The 21,651-nt window shown below is 45.0% G+C and overlaps 1 protein-coding gene across 5 annotated transcripts in view; it reads left to right on the forward strand.

Annotated features, from left to right (window-relative positions):
• Ube4B (Ubiquitination factor E4B) overlaps positions 1-21,651 on the forward strand; it is a 373,326-nt gene that overhangs the window by 235,892 nt on the left and 115,783 nt on the right. For all 5 annotated transcript variants that reach the window (XM_084597298.1, XM_084597297.1, XM_084597293.1 and 2 more), the window contains one exon: positions 8,120-8,209. In XM_084597298.1, the coding sequence (XP_084453424.1) occupies positions 8,120-8,209 (90 nt within the window). The remainder of the gene's footprint in view (positions 1-8,119; positions 8,210-21,651) is intronic.

Genomic DNA, 21,651 nt, shown 5'->3' on the forward strand with positions numbered 1-21,651 from the left:
TGTAATGGAGGACAGCCGGCAGTCTCTAAGGGTTACAGAGTGGAAAGTTAGGCGGGTGGAGCAGATTAGCAAGCTTGCGGGGCTCAGGTAGATGCTGGTGGACACCCCTCTTAGAACCATTTTTTTTTTATTTATCGGTGAATTTGCACCAGATTTGCACCACTTGTGCCTTTTCTTGTGCTCATCCCAAAACTTCAAACTGTTTTTACCTATTGCAGGTAGTTTTAAATATATTGTCACATCTTGATAGAACGCCAAGGAGGGCCTAAGATAAGAAGGTTTTAATAGTCTACTGGAACGAGTCTTGCGCTCAAGCTTCCTCTGTCTTCTTCTAGGCTCGCGCTTTTGTTCCCAGTCGTCATCTTTTGCGTCCTCTTCTATGCGGCATTTGCCCCCCTCCTCAGGAAGCATCGTCCCGATGAGAACAAAAGGAAGTAGGAGGTTAAGGTCAGCGCGAGTGATACAGTTGAGCCCGCTTATAACGAACCTGAGCGTCACGCGGCGTCCGTTCGTTGTATCCCAAAGTTCGTAGTAACTGGGCCACAAACTAAAAAAGAGAAGAAAAAAAAGGTTGGCGGTCAAAACACGAAATTTATTTCTTAGCAAAAAAGTCTGTGATGCTCGTCTGTTTCTGCAGTGCAGATGCGATGAGGGCGGTCTCCAGTTTATTTAAAGCACTAGCGTGCTCTTCGCCGAGTCCCTTGGCATAGACAAGTTGTCTGAGGCTCTCTATATAGCCCATTGCTACAGATGTGCTTACGGGTGCTGGCTCAGACGTTTCATCTTCATCTGATTTTTCCGCGTCGCTCTCGGCCCGCACTTCAGAAACGATGCCACACGGTTCCGCAATATCCGCGTCTTCATCCGCAGAAATAAAATCCTGCCAATCAATGCCAGGGCCTCCCATGTCGGAGTCGACGACGCGCTGCCACAAATCGCCGCCGGAATCATCATCATCGGAGGCATCAGGCCCGACTTCCGGTACTGCGTCGACGAAGCCGGCCTTGCGGAAACAGTTTCGCACGCAAGCGGTCGTCACCTCCGCCCAGGCCGCCTTCACCATCTCAAGGGCTGAATACAATGAAACTCGGAGCGGCAAGTTAGCGGCCGGACGGTCAACGGCAATGAGCAAGCGCTGCACAATTCGGCACCTATACGATGCCTTAAAGGAGCTTATTATGCCCAAATCAAGAGGCTGCACTTTAGAAGTTGTATTGGGCGGCAGGAAAAGTACAGTCACTGCCGTCAGAGACGTTTGCACGTGGTGCGCTGAGCAATTGTCGAGCAACAGCAGCACGGTCCTGCTTTGCCTCTGCATGTCGCGGTCAGACTCGCCCAGCCACTCTGCGAATAAATCCCGTGTCATCCAGGACTTAGTATTGTGCCTATAGCACACGGGTACATGGTTCCGAAAACAACGTGGCTTCTTGGATTTTCCGATTACAAACGGCATGCGCCGGTCGCTGCCATTCATATTAGTGCACAGAAGAACTGTAACGCGCACTTTATTGTGTTTACCGCCAGCGCATGACTCCCCTTTCATGGAGTACGTCTTGTCTGGAAGCATCTGAAAAAATGATGCAGTTTCATCTGCGTTATACACATCCTGCTCCGCGTAGCTTGCAATAATGGCTCGGTTTGTTGCAAGCCAATTGGCAACGTCCTGGTCACTTACCGAACGTGCCTCACCGACAATCGATTTAAGGGGAGACGCGGGTCGAAAAACGGCGATTTTCAGTAAAAAAGTCACTTTTGTGATTTTGACTGTTTCAGCAACACTGGTCCTTCCTCTTTAATATATAAAAAAATCAGAGCCGAAAACAGTCGCGAAATCATTTAAAAAGTCTGTTAAAGCACGCAAGGTGGCTAAAGAAGGGGCAGATACGACCCATGTTCAAGCGCGTGACGCATCAAATCGCGGCGTCGCACGCCACTGAAATTTTGCAAGGCGGCAGGCCTACGCTTTTTCTCCCTAAAGCTGGCTTTGCCGCTTCACAAACCCCCAGCAAGTAATAAAAAAAAAAAGTTTCGCCGCCCAAACCTAGCATTTTCACTGGCCATTTAAATCACGTGGTGCGATTTCGACCACGCCATTGGCTGTCAGTGTGGAAAGCGGCCATTGCTCGTCTGCTCTTCATGCGACGCGTAGCTCGCTGTCACGCTTGCCCGCTAGTTTTCTCTCGGCGTGTTTTCAAAATTTCACGCATCTTCGTGCTCGTCGCTGCGATAGAATCCGAGAAGAAACGTGACTTTCGGTGTCAAAAGTACCGATCAAACCACGCGTTCAAGGGAAGTCACCGGCAAAGTGAAACGGCGTGCAGTGGAGACGTCCGCGGAAGCTAGGCCTAACCTCGGCGGAGGCGACACTTTTGACAGCTCGAAGCCGGCTGGGCACTGAAGTTTCAGTGACAGCTTAGACGATTTCGTCAGTGCATTGGATAAGAAGATAAGGATCTTCGAGCGTTGAGGAGACCTAGTACGGCGAGTGCCTTTATCGGCGAGATCGGTGCCGCGAACGCACTGGCGAGCGAGCAGCATGTCGGGAGCGCGGACGGTGCTAACTTTCCGTTCGCGAGTTGGCCAAGAAGTGAAAAGGACTCTCGTCGTTTCTAGAGCTGCGTTGCAGCAGTGTAGCGTGTGCCACGTCCGTTGTGTCGTAGTCGTGCGCGGTGTGCAGCTCCGGTGGACAACGCCCTTCAGCCAGCCCGAGGGAGATTTTTGCCGTGAACGTCAATGCAGGGGTTGCGGCGCTCGTTATTGGTGCTGGATACAATCAACTTTCCCGATTTTGTGTGGTTCTTGGTTTGCCGAAACAAGTGCACCATAAGGAGTTTGATGCCATAACAAAAAATGTGCACCTTGTGGTTACAAAGCAGTGGCTGACAGAAGCAAGGTCTCAGCATCACTAAATAGCCAAGAAAGCACGCCTTGAGAATGCTGCTCACAATGTCACTGTGGGAGCAACATATGATGCTGGTGAATTCTAAAACTGTGCACTGTATCATAATACCCTGGCCTGCATTGTGTGCAATTTTCATGCAGAGAGTGCTGCTACAACAGCAATAAACAGCTTTTGTATCTTTAAATCGCATTTTTCTCGAATTCGTATTTTGGGCCGAATATGAGTTTTGTGCACAATATTTTATGTCGTTATTTTAGTTCAATCAACACCAAATTTGGCATGCATAATCTTTAGGATGTGTAGAATGCAAGTATCTAGGTTTAAATGCAATCAGCAGTATTTTTGGGCACGCAAATTAAAAAAATTATCTGGTGCTAGCCACTAAAAACAAGGCACGAGATATAAAATTGTCTCAAAACATTGCATGCCAAGGGAATGTTGCTATGTTGCTTATTTGCACTCAGTGGAGTGTTGGGGACAAGAAGAACTAGTTGGCTCTGCCCTACCATGCTTGCTGCTGTGTACAGCAGCTGCACAAACATGCATTGTTTTTCACTTATGCATGGCATTTAGAATATGAAAACCTTAAGCTATTTTAAAACTAAAAGCATATTTAGAAAGAGGAGATCAATCTCTATAAGTGGTGCAATTTTCATTCACCTAGCATCAATATTAAGAAAAAAATGTTTTCGAGTAGCATCTCCCCTTAAAAACAATCCCATGCCGCACTTTGAACCTATGTAGCCAGCCATTGCCTGGGCAGAAGTCGGGAAAATCTAGTAGGAATGCGAAGTCTTTGGCTTTGCCCAGCATCATTGGTCCACTTATCGGAATGTTGCGAGCCCGTGCGTCGACGAACCACTTTAGCAGCGCATCCTCTACGTCCGCATAGGTGGCCTTCCGCAGGCGCTTTCTGTCCGCTGTGTTGGCGTCAGAGCTGGCGATCTTTTCCTTATTCTTCAGAATTGTCGAGATGGTTGATTTCAACACGTTGTACTTCTTCACCAGCTCGCAATTTTTAGCATCTTGAGACAGTTCCGTCACAATTGCTCGCTTCGTTGCCATGTCCAGCGCTTTTCGTTTCGTGACCGCTGGAGGCAGGAAATTCCCGTCCGCCATCCCGAATTATACGACTCAGGCCCGACAGACTAAGCGCTCACACCACACCCACGAAAATGACAACAAAGCGCTGCAACTGACGGAGCACGTGCGCACGTGCGACAATCACGCGAGGCAAGCGAGGAAGTGCCTAAGGAATGGAACGGACACACAGCGGGGCATGGTATGCAGCGGGGAGACCAATGAGAGGCATCCCTGAGCGTCAGTGCTGCCACCTGTTGGCTCCTGCCGTAGTTGCTTTCAACCGCCCATGGCCTCCGAGATTCCCTCCGCAAATCTCGGAGGCCACGAACCGTCACCGCCGTACTGAATGCGCCGCTGCGCATTCAGTCCGCCCGTGCAAACAGTACAACCGCTAGCGTATGGAGAGGCCATTGTGAGTCAGCGCTTTTTAGGTACAGGTATTTAATTTAGCTGCCCATCTGTTACTGTCCAATTTCCTCAGGCGTTCCTCATATAATATTTTACTCTGAGCTTCCCGTACTTCGAAAGATGCCCAGCCCATATCTCCCTGTACCGCCTCATTTGTAGTTTTGCCGTGGGCACCTAGTGCTAATCGTCCAACGGATCTCTGATTTGTTTCTAATGTCGACTGTACCTCTGATTTTAGGCACAAAACCGCATTTCCGAAGGTAAGTCCGGGCACCATAATTCCTTTCCAAATACCCCTCAATACCTCATACCTATTGTATCCCCACAATGCCTTATGCTTCATTATCCCGGCATTCCTTCGCCCTTTGGCCTTAAGTGATTGCTCATGCTTTTCAATGTATGCCAATCCTTCGTTTATCCGTACCCCCAGATATTTATATCCTGCTACTCTAGGTATTTCTTATGGCCTGGTATTTTAAGACCCTGATCAGTCGAGCCGTTGAAAATCATCAGACCCGACTTAACGGCGCTGGAACTGAAGCCTAGAGCGTCCCCTTCGTCTCCGCAATACTTAACTAGAGTTTGCAATTCTTCCAGACTCTCAGCTAGCAGCACAATATTGTCTGCATACATCAAACCGGGGAGGCGCTGCTCTACTGCCTTTCCACCTAATGTATATGACAGGTTAAAACCTAGGTTACTATCTTGTATCCTCCGTTCCAGGTTTATCATATAAAGCATGAACAGCACCGGTGATAGAGGACAGCCTTGTCTTAATCCTTTGCATACTTTGACATCCTCCGTACTTCTTATCCCTTCCCACGTAATTTCTACTTTGTTATCCCGGTATATTTCCTGTAGGAACTCTATTATCTCATAACCGATACCTTCTTCTTTTAATATGTTCCACAGGAGTTCCCTGCTTACGTTGTCGTACGCCCCGTTTATGTCCAGGAAGGCCAAATACAAAGGTCTATTTTCCACTCTAGATATTTCGATGCATTGGGTAAGCACGAACAGGCTATCATCTAAGCGCCTAACATTTCTAAAGCCGTTCTGAAGTTCTCCGAGTATCTTGTTACTTTCAACCCATGCTTTCACCTTTAATTTCACCGCCTGCATGGCTAACCTGTACATAACAGATGTTATGGTAATCGGCCTGTAGGATTTTATGTGCATCCTGTCTCCTTTCCCTTTATAAATCAAATTCATTTTACTCTGCCGCCAGCTGTCCGGAATTTGCTTATTCGTTATGACTGTTTCCAGAGCTTTTAACAACATTTCCTTACTTTTTGGACCGAGTTCATTAATCAGCTTGAAGCAGCCCGTCGTTGTTCAATAGCTTCCCTGATTTCCTTATTCCACCAGCTCCGTGGCTTCCTCTTTCCATTCCAGCGGTTTGCTACTTTAACCTCCTGAATTTTCCTCCTTATGAGTAGTTCTACCTGTTCATAATTCCAGTCTTCCATGGGGCTTTTTTCTATTGCTTCCTCTATGTCTGCTGCTATCTGCGCTATTTGATCATCGTTTAATTTTGTGTTTACGTTTTGTCTAAGTTCCATTTCTCTTTTCATCAAGGGCCCCATCTGCAGACTAATACGTTTATGATCACTTGGCATCCCTGAGCCTCAGTGCTGCCACCTGTTGGCTCCTACCGTAGTTGCTTTCAACTGCCCATGGCCTCCGAGATTACCTTCGCAAATCTCGGAGGCCACGAGCCGTCACCGCCGTACTGAATGCAGCGGCGCGCCGCTGCGCATTCTATCCGCCCGTGCAAACAGTACAACCGCTAGCGTATGGAGAGGCCTGCCTCCTGGCGCCCCGCGCCCCTAGCACGGCCGCTCAATGGAACAGCCAGGAAACGAAACGACGAAACTTCGAAGACTATGCCGGCGGCCGGCGCCGTGGAGACAGGCGAAGACGAGGGAATGGCGAGAGGAGATGGGAGCGGTGTTGCGAGGAGGGGCGGCAGCGTGGCCTTGGAGGTCACACCACGCGCCGACACTTGTAGGCAGCACGCGTCGGCGAGCAAAGGGTAGCTCGCTTGCGAGGAGGATTGCGAAAACAGACCAAAAGGGATGGGAGCCCATCGTTATCTCGTATCGGGGCGCCGGGTTTACGCCCGTCCGTTTTCTGTAACCGATCGGCAGCGCTCATGGACGTTCGTTATATGTGTGATCTTGTGCCATTGAAGTAATGTATATTTTGGCGGTCGCTCCGGTCTCGTTCGTTATAAGCGAAAGTTCGTCTTATGTGGGGCCGTTATAAATGGGCTTGACTGTATATATATCTTCCAGCACTTATACGTACGGCTCGTCTAGCCCCTGATTTCGCAATGCTTGCATCACCGCTGAGGTTTCAACTGAGTCAAATGCTTTTTCGTAATCAATGAATGCTATGGGTAAGGGCTGGTTATATTCTGATCATTTACATTAATTAGGAGTAGGATTTTGGGTGCTAGGAATTCTTATTTCTAGATGGACAGTTTTTATCTATCATGGGCAGATGAGCATAGGCTCATTCAGAGCAATTTTCTTTTTACCCGTCATTTTCAATGTCCGGCAACATTTTCATGCCTCAGGTCCGTTCAAGTGGCAAGCACCAAGAGAAGGGCTGCAAAACCGTATCCAGGAGATGGATTCAGCGTCATCTTGCAGCGAAGCTTGAGGCGTAACTTCGGGAGCACTGTAGCGATGCACACTGCAAAGTTTAATTTTTATACTGACTTTATTTGAGCTTTTAGGTTTTCATTGCTTACTTCTTTTAGCAGGACAGAACAATTTGTGCTAAACATAGTCTTCTGGTAAATGCCTTTGGATGGGCATTTTTTTGTTTTCTTCTAGGAGTCTCAAATGTGGTTTCAAAGTTTCTTACTCTATTTCCAAAGACGGGCAGCCCTCCTTAGTGTTTCTCGGTAATTGTATGGTGTGTTGCGGAACAGCGCTTCTTTAATGTCCCAAATCCATGCATTTTATTTTGAGGCACATGCTATGTGCCGACTTTGAAATATTATGTAATTTGCACTTTTGGTAAACTTCTTAGTGCCTGTTTGTCTCCGTTCGGTGCCTAAAATGGAATTTTACCTGCCATTTTTAGTGCCTAAATATCCGGCCTCTAATCATAACATTAGGCACTTAGCATAAGAGACCATCTAACGTTGTGTTTGGTGGGGCCTGATTGGCTTCAAACTGGGCTTAGTGCACAGAATGTTGATCAGGCTTTCACTTGTCGGGGTGAATCTGTGCAGCTGAAATATGGGAATCGAGGTTTCCGTGTAGATGACACATTCTTAGTTTTATGAAACCAGCTAGCCATATTTTTGGCCACTCATAGGCACAAAGTGGTTTCGCAACAGAATGAATTTCTTGTAGAACTGTGCCCACATTTGGACGAAGGAAGCTCAAATGTCCTACTGCAAGTGCAAACGCCCCCTTGCAAACTCTGTTAAACGTTTTGAACCCTCTTGCCCATTTATTTTGCTTCCTAGCTTGGTAGCCTGCAAGATGCATGTCATAGGCAAAAAAAATGGGTGAACAAACTAGAGTGTTAGTTTTCTATATCATTGCTGCATGTTGCAAGTGCTGTTAGGGATGACTTGATGAGTTTAATTGTGGTTTCTCTGTTCCAAACATTGCTGGGCCATCACTGTGTGAGGTAGACGAGTAGAAAGACAGGTGGAATGTGTGTGCCTTTTGTTTTGAACATGTGGGCCTTGAATTGTTTCAGTGTGCCCGATGATGGCCTGCCCCGGCTCTTTGCTGCCTACCCGGAGTGGTACATCGAGGACATTGCTGACTTCCTGCTCTTTGTCATTCAGTACGTAAGCTGCTGCTTCTGTGGGAACATTTGCACCATCTCTTGGTGCTGCGAGAAAAATGAAGTCTCGATGCAACATTGCACTGCATTAAGCAATCTGTGGTAATGCTACAATGTGTGTGGGGACAATGCACATTTAAACCTTGCATTTATTACTATTTATTTACTGAGTTATGCAGAGTAACTACAGATTCGGACCATGAAAAGGAAGTTAACTAGAACAGGATTGGGTTGGAACGCAGAGGGCTGTGGAACGAAAAATGGTAAGTGTAGCTATAGAGATCGGAAGTGTGCAGAGTGGGTCAAGGAAATAACTCAAGTCACTGACATTTTAGTTGAAATTAAGAAGAAATGGACATGGGCAGGACATGTAGTGCGAAAAGAGGACCACCAATGGTCTCTAAAAGTAACCATTTGGATTACATATGTAGCCGGAATCAACGAGGCACTTGCACATATTTTCCGCAAGCACGGCGTCAACATCGCACATGTCCCAACGACTAAGGTGCGGACTGAGCTTGTCAGCGTGAAGAATCAGCTCCCTCGTAAAAACTTTCCCGGCGTTGTACAGTCGAACCCGGATATATCGAACTGGAAGGGGATCGCGAAATAGTTCGATATATCAATAATTCGATATACAGAAATCGGCTTGGGACAGCACTTACGATGCGAAAAAACGATACCGCAGTTGTCGCGTAATCAACTCACTCGCATAATGAACCCACCCTTCACTTTTGCACTCGAGAATTTGGAAAAAAAAAAAAAAAGAAAGCGTTAAGGCCAGCTCGCTCACATGCAAGCGATGAAGCTAATCTCAGCGACGAGCCGCAGCGACAGAGCAGAAAATTTCCAACTTGTTGGAACTGCGTCTCCCTCTGCCGTTCGAGCCACCGCGGCAGCTCGAAACAAGGTTTTTGTGTCGCCGTGGCAGAAATCGCAAGCGTTTTCGCTTGCATGTCGCACTCCGTTTTGGTCGTCTCATCCACTGCTCATTCCTTGGCAGCGTGCCAAGATGCTGCGCAGTGATAACGTCGCTGGTTGTTTGTCTTTTTATAGCTCCTGCAGCGGCGGGAGCGAACTTGGCAGACTGCCCGCGATGGCTTGATTGCACAAGCCTGGTTCGATTTATCACACCGCGCTTGGGGCGTAGTCCACTGCCAAAAAATATTGAAAAGCGTGATACAGTAACTGCAAATGCTGTTTGAAGCAAAAAATGCTAAAAGCCGGTGTCATGATCACAGCTGACCGCGTGCTTTCTTTAATTCATACATGCAAGAATAAACGACTAGTGCAGAAAAAAAAGAAAAAAGGCCTCTTCGTAACACGATATCTTATGCTACGCCGCGCGTACAGCACAACAATAAAAATAAATGACTCTCGGGGAAAAAAAAAAAAGAAAAAAAAGATAGATCTTTCGATTAACTTCCGCAGCCGCCATAGCCACATCAGCCGCTGCGCGCAGAGGGTTCGCAAAACACACTGGGGAAAGCGTCCAACGTTCTGTCTGAAAACGGGCTGAGCTGGCTTGGCGCATGCGTAGCGCGTGCTGAAGGAGAGAGATAGCTCGGCAAAAGAATGGGCACACCCTTGCGCTTTGCTCCGTCGCGTTTTTCCCCACTCGTTCCCACCAGTTCTCTCTGGTTCATTCACGTACATCTTGCAAACGTCACGTGCTGGCGCGCGGGAAATGAACGATAACCGCAAATGCGCGCGCCTTTAGGGAATGGGCGCGGCGCTGCCCTAGCTGAACTGTCCCCTCTCATTACTTCCGCGCGCGGCTTGAAAACGTCACGCGGCAAACGGTCGAGGGTGATGCGATCGTCTTTGGGAAAGGCACACTTTCCAGTGCGTGATGCAGAGTTCGATATATTGAACGACCGGTGAAATTGAGTTCGATATATGACTCGGCTTTCCTATACTTTTGCATGGGATTTTCAAGGGGATATTCCGTGAGTTCGATATAACAGAAATTCAATATATCTGGGTTCGATATATCCGGATTCGACTGTATATGAATTGACTGCTCTCATCAGTTTACATATAGGAGAAACAAAAGACTTTAGGAGATGCCTGAGAGAGCACCAGAATGATGTGCGAAACGAAAAACTGTCAACGAATGCAATCACCGAACATGCCAAGAAAAGTGGCCACAAAATTAACTGGGAAGGAGCGAAAATACTGACAACAGAAAAGAATGCATCAACTCGCCAAAACCTTGAGTCACTTATCATCTAACACACCATCCTATCTATGCCAAATCACTTGTAAGTGCTAGAAAAACACGGAGCCTCATTGTGAAGAAGGGAGCTGTAGCGTTCCTGAAACTTCTTTTCTTTTCTTTTTTGTTTCTTTTTTTTTTTGACCTTGAAAAAATTGAAAAAAATGTATTTCCAGTAATATACAGGAAATGGGCCTCGGGCGAAAAGCTACAGCGATAGCTAGAGATGCCCGAGGTCCAGTAATGGCAGAGCAACAGGACGTGTGACGTTAAGGCGAAGATATACATATGTAATATGAAAATTATGAAGCACAGAAAGAGCACATATATACAAATGAAACAGCAAGTTAAAAAACAGCACAGTAAATCAACGACTCACAGTGTTGTAACAGTATATGCACGAAATATGGCAAAACGTAACGAAAATGAAGTGACTATTCTTGTAATAATGTTTAAGGCAAGGAACGGAAGGTACAGAGAGGCAGTCCGGAATTGATAAAATATAGCTTAAAGTCCTTAATTGACATTGTAAAGATGTTTGGGTTGTGTATGCTATAATGATTTAATATGCATGGTAAAGTAAAACGAAAGCTCTGGTTACCGTATAACGTCCTCGTTCGAGGAACGTCCCATATTTGTTTACTTCTGGTGTGAAAGGGTTTCTCATAAGGCTTAAGTCCAGATATATTCTTCAAGAAGTCAGTTAAGCATTGAGGTGACAATTTAAGGCAGTGAAGTAGACGATACTCAAACATGGCATGCACACGATGAATCCTATATTTCGGAAATAATGTTTCTGTATGGGCAGTGTAGCATGCACCAGCGATCAGTCTAATTGCCTTCTTTTGGAGACCGAGTATGATGTTTAGATTTGTTTTGGATGTTGTACCCCAAACGAGGTGACAGTAGTTTATGTGAGATTGAATTAAAGCGTGATAAATAAAGAGCTTATGCTTTGGGGAAAATTCGTAGCGCAGTCTCGAGAGGAAACCAACAGATCTAGTGAGCTTGCTTTCAATATACATTATATGGTCAGACCACCTCATGCGAGAGTCGAATACAACACCGAGTGATTTGAATTTGTCTACAAGTTCAATAATGTTATTTTCTAGATGCAGAGTGCTGTTTACTGTAATATCCAGGCTAAGGGGACGAAAAAAGACTGCTTTGGTCTTGTTAGAGTTAACTACCAAACCATTAGCTGTGTACCATTTGTGGAGAGCACAAAGATCCAGATTTGCACTATTGATTAGTTCATCGGCAGAAGATCCCTTAAGAAAAAAACTTGTGTCGTCAGCGTACTGAATACAACTTGTATGATAAGCTATGCTCGGAAGGTCATTAAAGAGGAACGGTCCAAGAAGGCTACCTTGCGGGACAGCACATTCAATGAGAAGGGAGCTAGACTTCCGATTATCGACCGAAACGACCTGCTGGCGCATGTTTAAATAAGAACGAAAGAGTTTGAGGGAAAGACCACGGACACCATAGCTTTCAAGTTTACAGAGTAGTATTTCATGATTAAGAAGGTCGAAAGCTTTGGTAAAGTCGATGAAAATACCAAGAGTCAAACATAAGTCGATGAAAATACCAAGAGTCAAACATTTAGCTTCGATATTATTTAAAATAATTTCCTTTTGCAAGAGTAAAGCAGATTCCGCGGACTTGCCCTTTCGAAATCCAAACTGACTGGCATTTATTAAGGCATGTTTAGAAAAGAACCCATCGATTCTCTTGAGCATTACTTTTTCAAGAGCCTTTGAAAAAACAGGGAGAATAGAAATCGGCCTATAGTTGGTCATCTTGTTTCTATCGCCTCCTTTGAAAATAACAGTTAGGTTTGCATATTTCATTCGTGCAGGAAAAATTCCTGATGTGAGCGACAAGTTAAGGATGTAGCTTAAGCATGGTGCTAAGAGATCCGAAACAAATTTAACTGGTTTAATTTGGAAGCCATCGAAATCGGTGCAACTTGTAGCTTTTAGGTTCGTTATAACGCTAAAAACTTCCTCGGTCAGTGAATTTAAACCATTTGGATTCCAAGGGAAGTTAAGTAGCAAGGGTTGGCAGAAAATTAGGTGGGCGGATCAAGTCAAGAAGTTCGCAGTGGTCACAGTACTGGGTTAATTGGGTATAGTGGAGCTGATGATGATGATATTAGCACCTTTTCTGAAGAATCGGCTTGTTGTAGCAGAGGCTGATTGATTCTTCGGGCTCAGTTTGCTTTGTTAATTCAAGTTTTTTCCATACTTGCCTAGTGACCTGAGAAATATTTCATTGATTATAACATCTGAATCTTTTAGTTTGGTCTTTGCACCGAAAACTCGTTTTCTGATTTTATGATGTGGAAATTTGACAATTTTAGGTCGTGTTTTTTCAGGTCCAGCCATATCAATTCTATGAGTGGGCTTCAGTGTCCATTTCGGCTGAATTACAGACATTTCTTCTTGAACAATTTGCCGCACCTTTTTCTCAAATTCAGCCGATAATTCAGTTATTACGTCTGGAACATTGAAAATGCCTTATTCACCCTGCAAGACCTATCTTCTAAATCGTTTAAACAGATTTTAGGCTTCTCATTTTTGTTCAGTGTCTTTTGTTTCACTGTCATGCCATGAACTGCAGTTTATCTTTAGGCGAGTCCTGTCCTTCAGTTTTAGCAGAACAGTCCCTAAGTTGTTCGGCCCAGGATTCAGCATCAGTTTTCATCACGCATTCATGGAACGAGTGTTTAGAAGAACTAAGCTGGAACAAATTGTTCCCACTAAACTTGGCAGAGCAGGCTTGATGACATCCAGCAGATCGACGGAGCATGCGTCACTTCTTGCTGCAGCAACTGTGGTTGGCCACCATTGCAATCTGGCAGAAGCGGAACAAGCCTGTCAGCCCACTTTACTGGCAAATCTCAGTGCGTTTGAGCCACAAATCTCCATGTTGTGAGCCATTAAATTAACTCATAAGCTACTCAGTCTTGGTTCACAGCATATTCATTGCAAAGAAAGTGATGTGCGGCGTTTCATTCTTTCAATCACTATTCACTCGGTTCAAAAATGGTTAATTAGGTATTGTATCGTTCTGGACTAGGGAAACATATGCATTTCAAATTATGACAGTATGCTGAAAACTCCTTGTTAATTGTTTTTAATTTGTCTCTGCTACTGATTTAATGCCTGACCGGCCTTGAGAGTAATAAAATGAAATGAAATGAAAATATAGAAATTTACCCTCAGGGAGCGTTACTCTGCAACTTTTAGCCAGAGTTCTGCAGAAACAGGCAATCTGGCAAATTAATCAAGTTAAGATTACGAAGAATTATTTGGATTCGAGCAAAGGTGGAACTACCTCCTAACAGAAAAACACACACAAAGAGGCTGGCTAGCAACTAGTCTTTAATCCAACCTTTAAAGAAATGAAGATGAGACACAGGCGCTACTCACAGCTAAATTTTATTAAAACCATGAAGCACCCTATATAAGGTGAAGAGGAAAGAAGGGTGCAATGGGAGGAGAGGATGACGAAGGCAAGGAAACAACCCAGAATAATAACGAGAAAAATATCGGTTGGCAAAATTCGTAGGCAAAAAAGAGGTAAAGGAGTACTGATACACTTACTGCCAAACTTCACAATGTGAAACACCTCATAACTAACGTTTTATCTTTGCTCTTTCCAAAAATCATTCAACCGCGACTCACACCCATTGCATTTGATTACGTGCTCGACCAATGTCCTTTAAATCTGATAGACTTCAGGCATTCCCCAAACGCCCGTTAATGCGGCGGCCAGTATTGGAGGAGAGTACACTACACCCTTGATTTCAAAAATGTGATTGCTTTTAAGATAAGTTGCTTAGTTGTCAGGATAGACCCTATAATTACCAGAAGCAATGCAAAAAAAAAAAAAGGACACAAATGTCTGCAGAAGCCATGGCCAAATTTCGCTACAAGAACACGACATAAAAGGACACATTGCTACGTTTCCTTCTTTTGTGTTGTATTTTTTTAGCACAATTTTGCCATGACTTCAGCAGACATTCACCAACTGGGCCGACAACAGCTCTCTCTAAAGGGTTAGAAACGTCGCATGGTTCGATTCTATAAAGAGAAAGGGATGCAATATTGAGAACAGTTGTCTTTTTTTTTTACTACAAGTGATTTTAAATGACATTGAAACTCAAGGTGCAAATTGTGCCTAACATTCAATCAAGAACTGCAGCATTTAAAGAAATTTCTGTAACTTAATTAAAAAAGAATATGGTGCGCAGAGAAGTCGAAGAATGCATTGACAGACATGGTGTAGTGAAATTTCAAAACTGTTTTATGGAACCACTTACTTGCATTCCAACATCATCAGGGGAGTCTGTACATCCAACTGGAGGGCACATTCCCCAATTTGAGGGATTTGCTCCTTGCGCATAATGACAGACGTCTTATGACTGCTATTCAAGTGACAAGCATCATTAAAGGTCAACTCCAGTGGTTTTTTCATCATTTTCTGTTTTTCATTGAATTACATTCCTCGGCACGTCCTGACTTCAACACAAAAAACCGTTTTTCGAAATTCCAATTAGAAGTATTTTAAAAAAAGAAAAACAGCAAATCGAAACCGAAACTGTTTTCACGGCCAGAAACGACGTCCCAGGTGACTAAATGGTGGCGTCACACTCAGTATTAGAAAAACACTCGTACGTGCATTGGATGGTGAAAATAACGTATGGAAATCATGAAACATTGCATAAAATGTCAGAGGTAGTTCAATATAAGCCTCACAATTTCATAATCATGCGGGAAGTGGACAGTAATGCCGGTATACTGTTTGTGACGTGAGAAACTCAGTGTTGCCGCTAGAAATAGTCTCAACTTAAGCCATGAAAACAGCATATTTTAAAGTCGTGTTGCGCAAGAACGGATTATCGTACGGCGGCCAAATTTTGTAGAATGCGTCAGGACGGAGAGGAGAATTACAGTAAAATTTTTATCAGAATATTGGAATGTCAAAAAACCTCCGGAGTTGCCCTTTAAGGTGTTCCGCTATGTCTAATTCTTTACGAAGTGGATGCGACAGCACATTGACCATTCAAAGAAGTACTAAAAGGACTAGAAATAAAGAGCAAACTCCACAGCAAGCAATGTTCTGCAATTTCTTGACATTGGCAGTATAGACTGCTCCCATACACCTCAGCGCAATGCAAGATCAAGCGGGGAATAGCGAAAGCCACGTAGACAAGATACTGCTACCGGGATGTAAAAGCTGAAAGCAGCAGGTTACCCGACGCAGTTACTATCCAGTGTGGCAGAAGGAATACTGCAAGAGGCGGAAAAGATATCAACATCGGAGCTTTTGGATCATACCAGTTGCGAAACTCCGCCTTAAAAAGTGACCAAATTTTGTGCGCATTTTTCGGGCGTCTATGAATTGTTGCGCCATCTGGAAGCGCTGAATACAAGCTTTTTGCTATTGCTGCCATTGCCTTTAGGAAATCAAAATTTTCTCTCCTCTTTTCCATCTTGGTTAACTATATGGTTGTTATCTTAAAAATTTTTGCCTCTGCAAGTCTTCAACTAATTTTGTTTTCCATAATGGTTGTGCATTTATCAACAATCAGAAAGTTTGGAATTTGGACGCAGTTTCCGTTAATGGCCGCGGGTGCCGCCATCATTCGTAAACACCCGAATTTTGACCAATCAAAACTGCTGTTTTTTAATACATGGGCCCTATGGGAATTTTCGCAACTGGTAGTATTGAGGAGCTCTCATCAAGACCGCATCGTAAGAAAGGAAGCCATTTTTCGTCATTCCATACATTCATGGTTTTTTTCCACAATAAGCGCAAAAGCTGGCGTAATAATGTCAGCACCTAACCAGTTGAAGAGCATGTGTGCCACAAAAGAATCACAAGAGCATGCACAGAAAATGCCAAAAAGATGTAGTGTAGGAGATAACCCTGTCATGCGGGTATCTGTCAAACAGGGCGTTGTTTGAGTGAATGGCTCCAAGAGCACAAAAGATCCCTGAAAGGCGTCATGAGCACTGAACTGACAAAACACTGCCGAGCCCATGAATTTGTTCCCCAGCTCTGCAACACCACAGTCATATCGTCGTACTCAGATCAACGGACCAGGGGAATTCAAGAAGCCATTAACATTCAGCAAAATGGCGTCAGCTCAGCGAAATTGATTATCTGTGTGTGATGGCATAATCTTCTGCCATGTTTTTATCTTGGGCTTGTCTATCTTCCCTTTTCTTTTTTGTTCAAGCATGCAGCACTGACGAACACACAGTGTGTCCCCTCTCGTGTTAGTGCTAGCAGCCCTGATAGTCCTGCACCAAGTGCATTTCAAGTGTCATGTGATCGCATTATGGTCGACTGAGGGCCCTCTTGTGTAAAAGGCACATTGTACGGCCCAGCTTGTTGAATAAACATGTTGCTTAGTCTTTCTGCCTCCGCTCACCGCGGTTACAACTTAATTGGCTACGAGGATGGGATGGTGCTCCAACAGCTTAGAAGATTTGACCGGTTCATCGAGGATTTTGGTTCCTACAGGAAAAGGTTCGACTGAAGGCCTCCAATGTGAGCGACGGTCTAAAGGTCTCAATGTTTATAACGGTGATAGGCAAGAAGGCTTACTAGCTGCTGAATACTTTGCTAGAGCCTAAAAGGCCAGAGGACAAGACTTATGCTGGTACTAGTGCTCCAAAGTCATTTCACACCGATGCCCATCGCAGAAGGATTCAAATTTAATGCCAGCAAGAGTCCATAGCAGCATATGCAGTGGAGTTGAGGCAGCTTCATGCGGCAAATTTCTCGACGAGGTTCTTTGAGGCTACTTTGTAATGGGCCTCTGCGACAGTGCAACGTGCTGAAAAGAAGCAAGTTGGCATTTTCCGAATGCCTGCAACACTGCGAAAAGCATCAAGCTAGCGCAAAAGGAAAGTCTGGAATTTTAACCAACAGGTTAACCCCTGCTGTGTAGGGCCACCCAGGTCACGGTTCTGACAAAATGTGATTCACTGGAGAAGGTAATGGCAACCCAGTATTTCCTGCCAAGAAAACCCTATGGCCAGTCACAATACCATTAATGATATGGCGCCGGAAGATGAGCCCCCCAGGTTGGAAGGCGTCCCACACGTTACTGGGGATGAACAAAGGGCGATTCCTAGTAGCTCCAGGACGGCTGGGCTAAAACCAAAAGGACGCTCAGTTGTGGATGTGTCGGGAAGCGACCGGAAAGTCCGATGTTGCAAGGAGATGTATCACATAGCAACATGGAATGTAAGATCTATGACGCAAGGTAAACTGGATATCGTCAAGCGAGAAATGGACAGATTGAACATTGATATCTTGGGTATCAGCGAGCTCAAGTGGACCGGAATGGGAGAATTTAACTCCGGCGACCATTATGTCTTTTATTGTGGGCACGAATCTAAGAGAAGGAATGAGGTCGCTTTCATAGTAAACAGAAGAATGGGCAAAGCAGTGCTAGGGTACAACCCCATAAACGACCAAATGATTTCACTTCGGATCCAAGGTCACCCTTTCAACATAACAGTTATCCAAGTCTATGCACCGACCACTACTGCTGAAGAAGCTGACGTTGAGAGATTTTATGCGGACCTACAATGCCTTTTAGACCGCACCCCATCATCAGACGTCGTTTTTCTCATAGGAGACTGGAATGCTAAGGTCGGGAGTGAAGAAATATCCGGAATTATAGGCAAGTTCGGTCTTGGCGAGCCAAATGAAGCTGGGCAGAGGCTAGTAGAGTTTTGTTAAGAAAACAACCTGACCGTAGCGAATACTCATTTTCAACAGTACAAGAGGCGCCTGTACACATGGACTTCACCGGACGGTTTGTACAGGAATCAGATCGATTATATTCTTTGCCGGCAGAGATGGAGAAGCGCTATAGTACAAGCAGTAAAAACAAGGCCTGGGGCCGATTGTGGCACCGATCATCAGCTTCTTGTTGCCAAAATTAAGCTTCGATTGAGGAAAACACAGAAAACTAGAAGGCCTTTCAGGTATGATCTGGATCAAATTCCATTAGAATATGCTGTGGAAGTGAGGATTCGATTTCAAGAATTAGATCTAGAAGACAAAGAGCCCAAAGAGATGTGGACTGATGTTCATGATATAATACAAGTTGCTACTAAGGTAGTTCCAAAGCAAAAGAAATGCAAGAAAGCAAACTGGTTATCTGAAGAGGCTTTGCGAATAGCTGAGGAAAGGAGGATGGCAAAAGTTATGGGGGAAAGAGAAAGATACAAGGTTCTCAATGCAGATTTTCAGAAAATAGCAAGGAGGGATAAGAATGCCTTCCTGAACATACAGTGCCAAGCAGTTGAGGACAACAGCCAATTAATAAATACAAGAGCTTTGTATAAGACAATCAACGATATCAAAGGAAGCTTCTGTGCTAAGCTGGGCGTGATAAAGGACAAACGAGGCAAGGACCTCACTGAAGCCTCAGAGATAAAGAAGAGGTGGCAGGAATACACAGAAGGGCTGTAAAAGAAGACCCCGGATGTGCAAACCCAACATAAGACGGTTGTGATTACTGATCTCGAGCCGGGCATCCTGAAGACTGAAGTTGAATGGGCCTTAGCCAGCCTTGCTAAGAACAAAGCTAGCGGAATTGATGGCATTCCAGCTGAGTTGCTTCAAAACCTCAACCATGACGCTGTTAACATTCTGCATACATTATGTCAGAAGATTTGAACAACCCTGCAGTGGCCACAGGATTGGAGGAGGTCAGTTTACATCCCCATTCCAAAGAAAGACAGTGCCAAAGATTGTTCCAACTACCGCACGATCGCGCTTATTTCGCATGCTAGCAAGGTGATGTTGAAAATCCTCCAAGGTAGGCTGCAGCAGTATGTGAATCGGGAGCTTCCGGACGTGCAAGCTGGGTTTCGCAAGGGCAGGGGAACTAGAGACCAAGTTGCCAACCTTCGCTGGATCATGGAAAAAGCAAGAGAGAACCCATCTACTTCTGCTTTATTAATTATGCGAAAGCGTTTGACTGCGTAGATCACAGCAGATTGTGGCAAGCTCTCCAAGAGATGGGAGTTCCAATTCACCTCATCTGTCTCCTCAGGAACCTTTATGAAGGGCAAGAGGCCACAGTCAGAACTGGGCATGGTCTTACTGATTGGTTTCCGATTGAGAAAGGAGTCAGGCAAGGCTGCATACTGTCGCCCTGCCTATTTAACCTATATGCAGAGTGCATCATGAGGAAGACCGGTCTGGACGAGTCTTCAGCTGGAGTGAAGATTGCTGGAAAACGTATCAACAACCTTAGATATGCGGATGATACCACTTTAATGGCAGAAAGTGAAGTGGAACTCAAGAGACTTCTGATGCGCGTACAAGAAGAGAGTGAGAAGTTTGGGCTTAAATAGAATTTTCAAAAGAGAAAGATATGGCGTCTTGCCCTATCAAGTCCTGGAGCATCAAGGGACAAGAAGTGGAAGCTGTGACAGATTTTCTCTTCTTGGGCTCCAAGATTACCTCGGAAGGAGACTGCAGCCATGAAATTAGGAGACGCCTGATTCTGGGAAAGAGAGCAATGGTTAGCCTTGACCGCCTAGTAAAGAGCAAAGACATTAGTCTGCCAACCAAGATCCGTATAACTCGTGCTATGGTCTTTCCAGTTGTGATGTATGGATGCGAGAGTTGGACTGTGAAAAAGGCTGACCGCCGAAGAATTGACGCGTTTGAATTGTGGTGCTGGCGAAGACTCTTGAGAGTTCCTTGGACTGCCAGAAGATCAAATCAGTTGATATTGTCGACCATAAACCCTGACTGCTCATTGGAGGGTCAAATTCTAAAGTTAAAGCTCAGCTACTTTGGTCATCTGGTGAGAACAGAGGAGTCGCTGGAGAAAGATTTGATGTTGGGAAAGGTTGAGGGTCGCCGGAGAAAGGGTAGGCAGCGAACGCGATGGTTAGATGGCATCTTTGAGGCACTGCAGATGAAGTTATGTGATGTTAGGAAGATAGTGAGAGACCGGAAAGCGTGGCGTGACATGGTTCATAGGGTCACGAAGAGTCGGACACGACTGAACGACTGAACTGAACTGAACTGTGCAAAGTACAGTTAACATAAGCCAGGCGGTGGGAGTCTGCTACACGCAACTTCATCCGGTGCAGAAAGGGACCAAGTGTCTGATTGGCTGGACTGTTTTAGGTGTGGCTCAGCGCACGAAGCGTCCAACTGCAAATTTCACAAGTATCGCTGTTGTGTCTGTAAGCATTACAGACACTTGGCAAAAATGTGCAAGTTCAAGTCTAGAGACTTGGCAAATGCAGTAGCTGAGGCGGATTGTGATCAAGTGTTGTTGTGCAATGTCTATTCTTGTGAAGAACGCCCATATCAAGTCTGCCTTAAGGTAGCCAAGAAGAATGTCAACATGCAAATAGACAGGGGTGCATCTGTTTCCATTGTGACAGGAAATTCGGGCCCAGTCTACCTAAAGAGCCTTTTCACATAAAGCTGAGGTGGGTCGCCGCTAACAGTCAAAGGGAAGTTCGAGTCGAACATAATGGTCAGTAAAAGCAACTTCCGCTCATTGTTGTTAAAACCCACAATAGCGACACTGTGTTGCTATGACGTGACTGGCTGGAGGCTTTTAAGCGTTTATGGTGCGTGCTTAGACAGTCTTGAGAAGTTTGTTCAAGCCCACCTTGGGGCTGATCAAAAGTAGTCCAGTCAGGCTGGTTTTGATGGGGGTGAGTGATCCCATAATTTACAAGGTGCCGTTTTCTTTGAGGGAAGCCATGTCACTTGAACTGCAGTCACTCGTAAACAGGGGAGTGCCTGTACAGAAAAGCCCCTAGTTATTTCTAAGGCGAACAACAAAAAGTGTGTGGTGACTTGAAGGTTACATCGGATCTGTGCCTGCGACCATTATCCTCTTCCCATGATGAAAAATTTGTTTGCAAAGTTGTTAAGATGCAAGTATGCTTGCTTTGTCTACAGTGTAGCACTGCATCCGAAGGTACAGTCAGTGGTGGCTGTCAATACACACCTGGGCTATTCAAGTACACGCACTGTTTTCCATGGATGATGTGTTGCTACTTGGATAATGTACTTATCACATTTGATGAATGTTTTCGGAGAGTGGAAAGGGCATTGGCACATTTTCTGGAGAGAGGCATACAATTGCAAAAGGAAAAATGCAAGGTCTGTCTTACCTAGGCCACATTCTTGACGACAAGGTGAAAGC

This window comes from Amblyomma maculatum, chromosome 3, assembly GCF_055883805.1.
Source record: "Amblyomma maculatum isolate TAMU_Amacu chromosome 3, ASM5588380v1, whole genome shotgun sequence".
Classification (NCBI taxonomy): Eukaryota; Metazoa; Arthropoda; class Arachnida; order Ixodida; family Ixodidae; genus Amblyomma; species Amblyomma maculatum.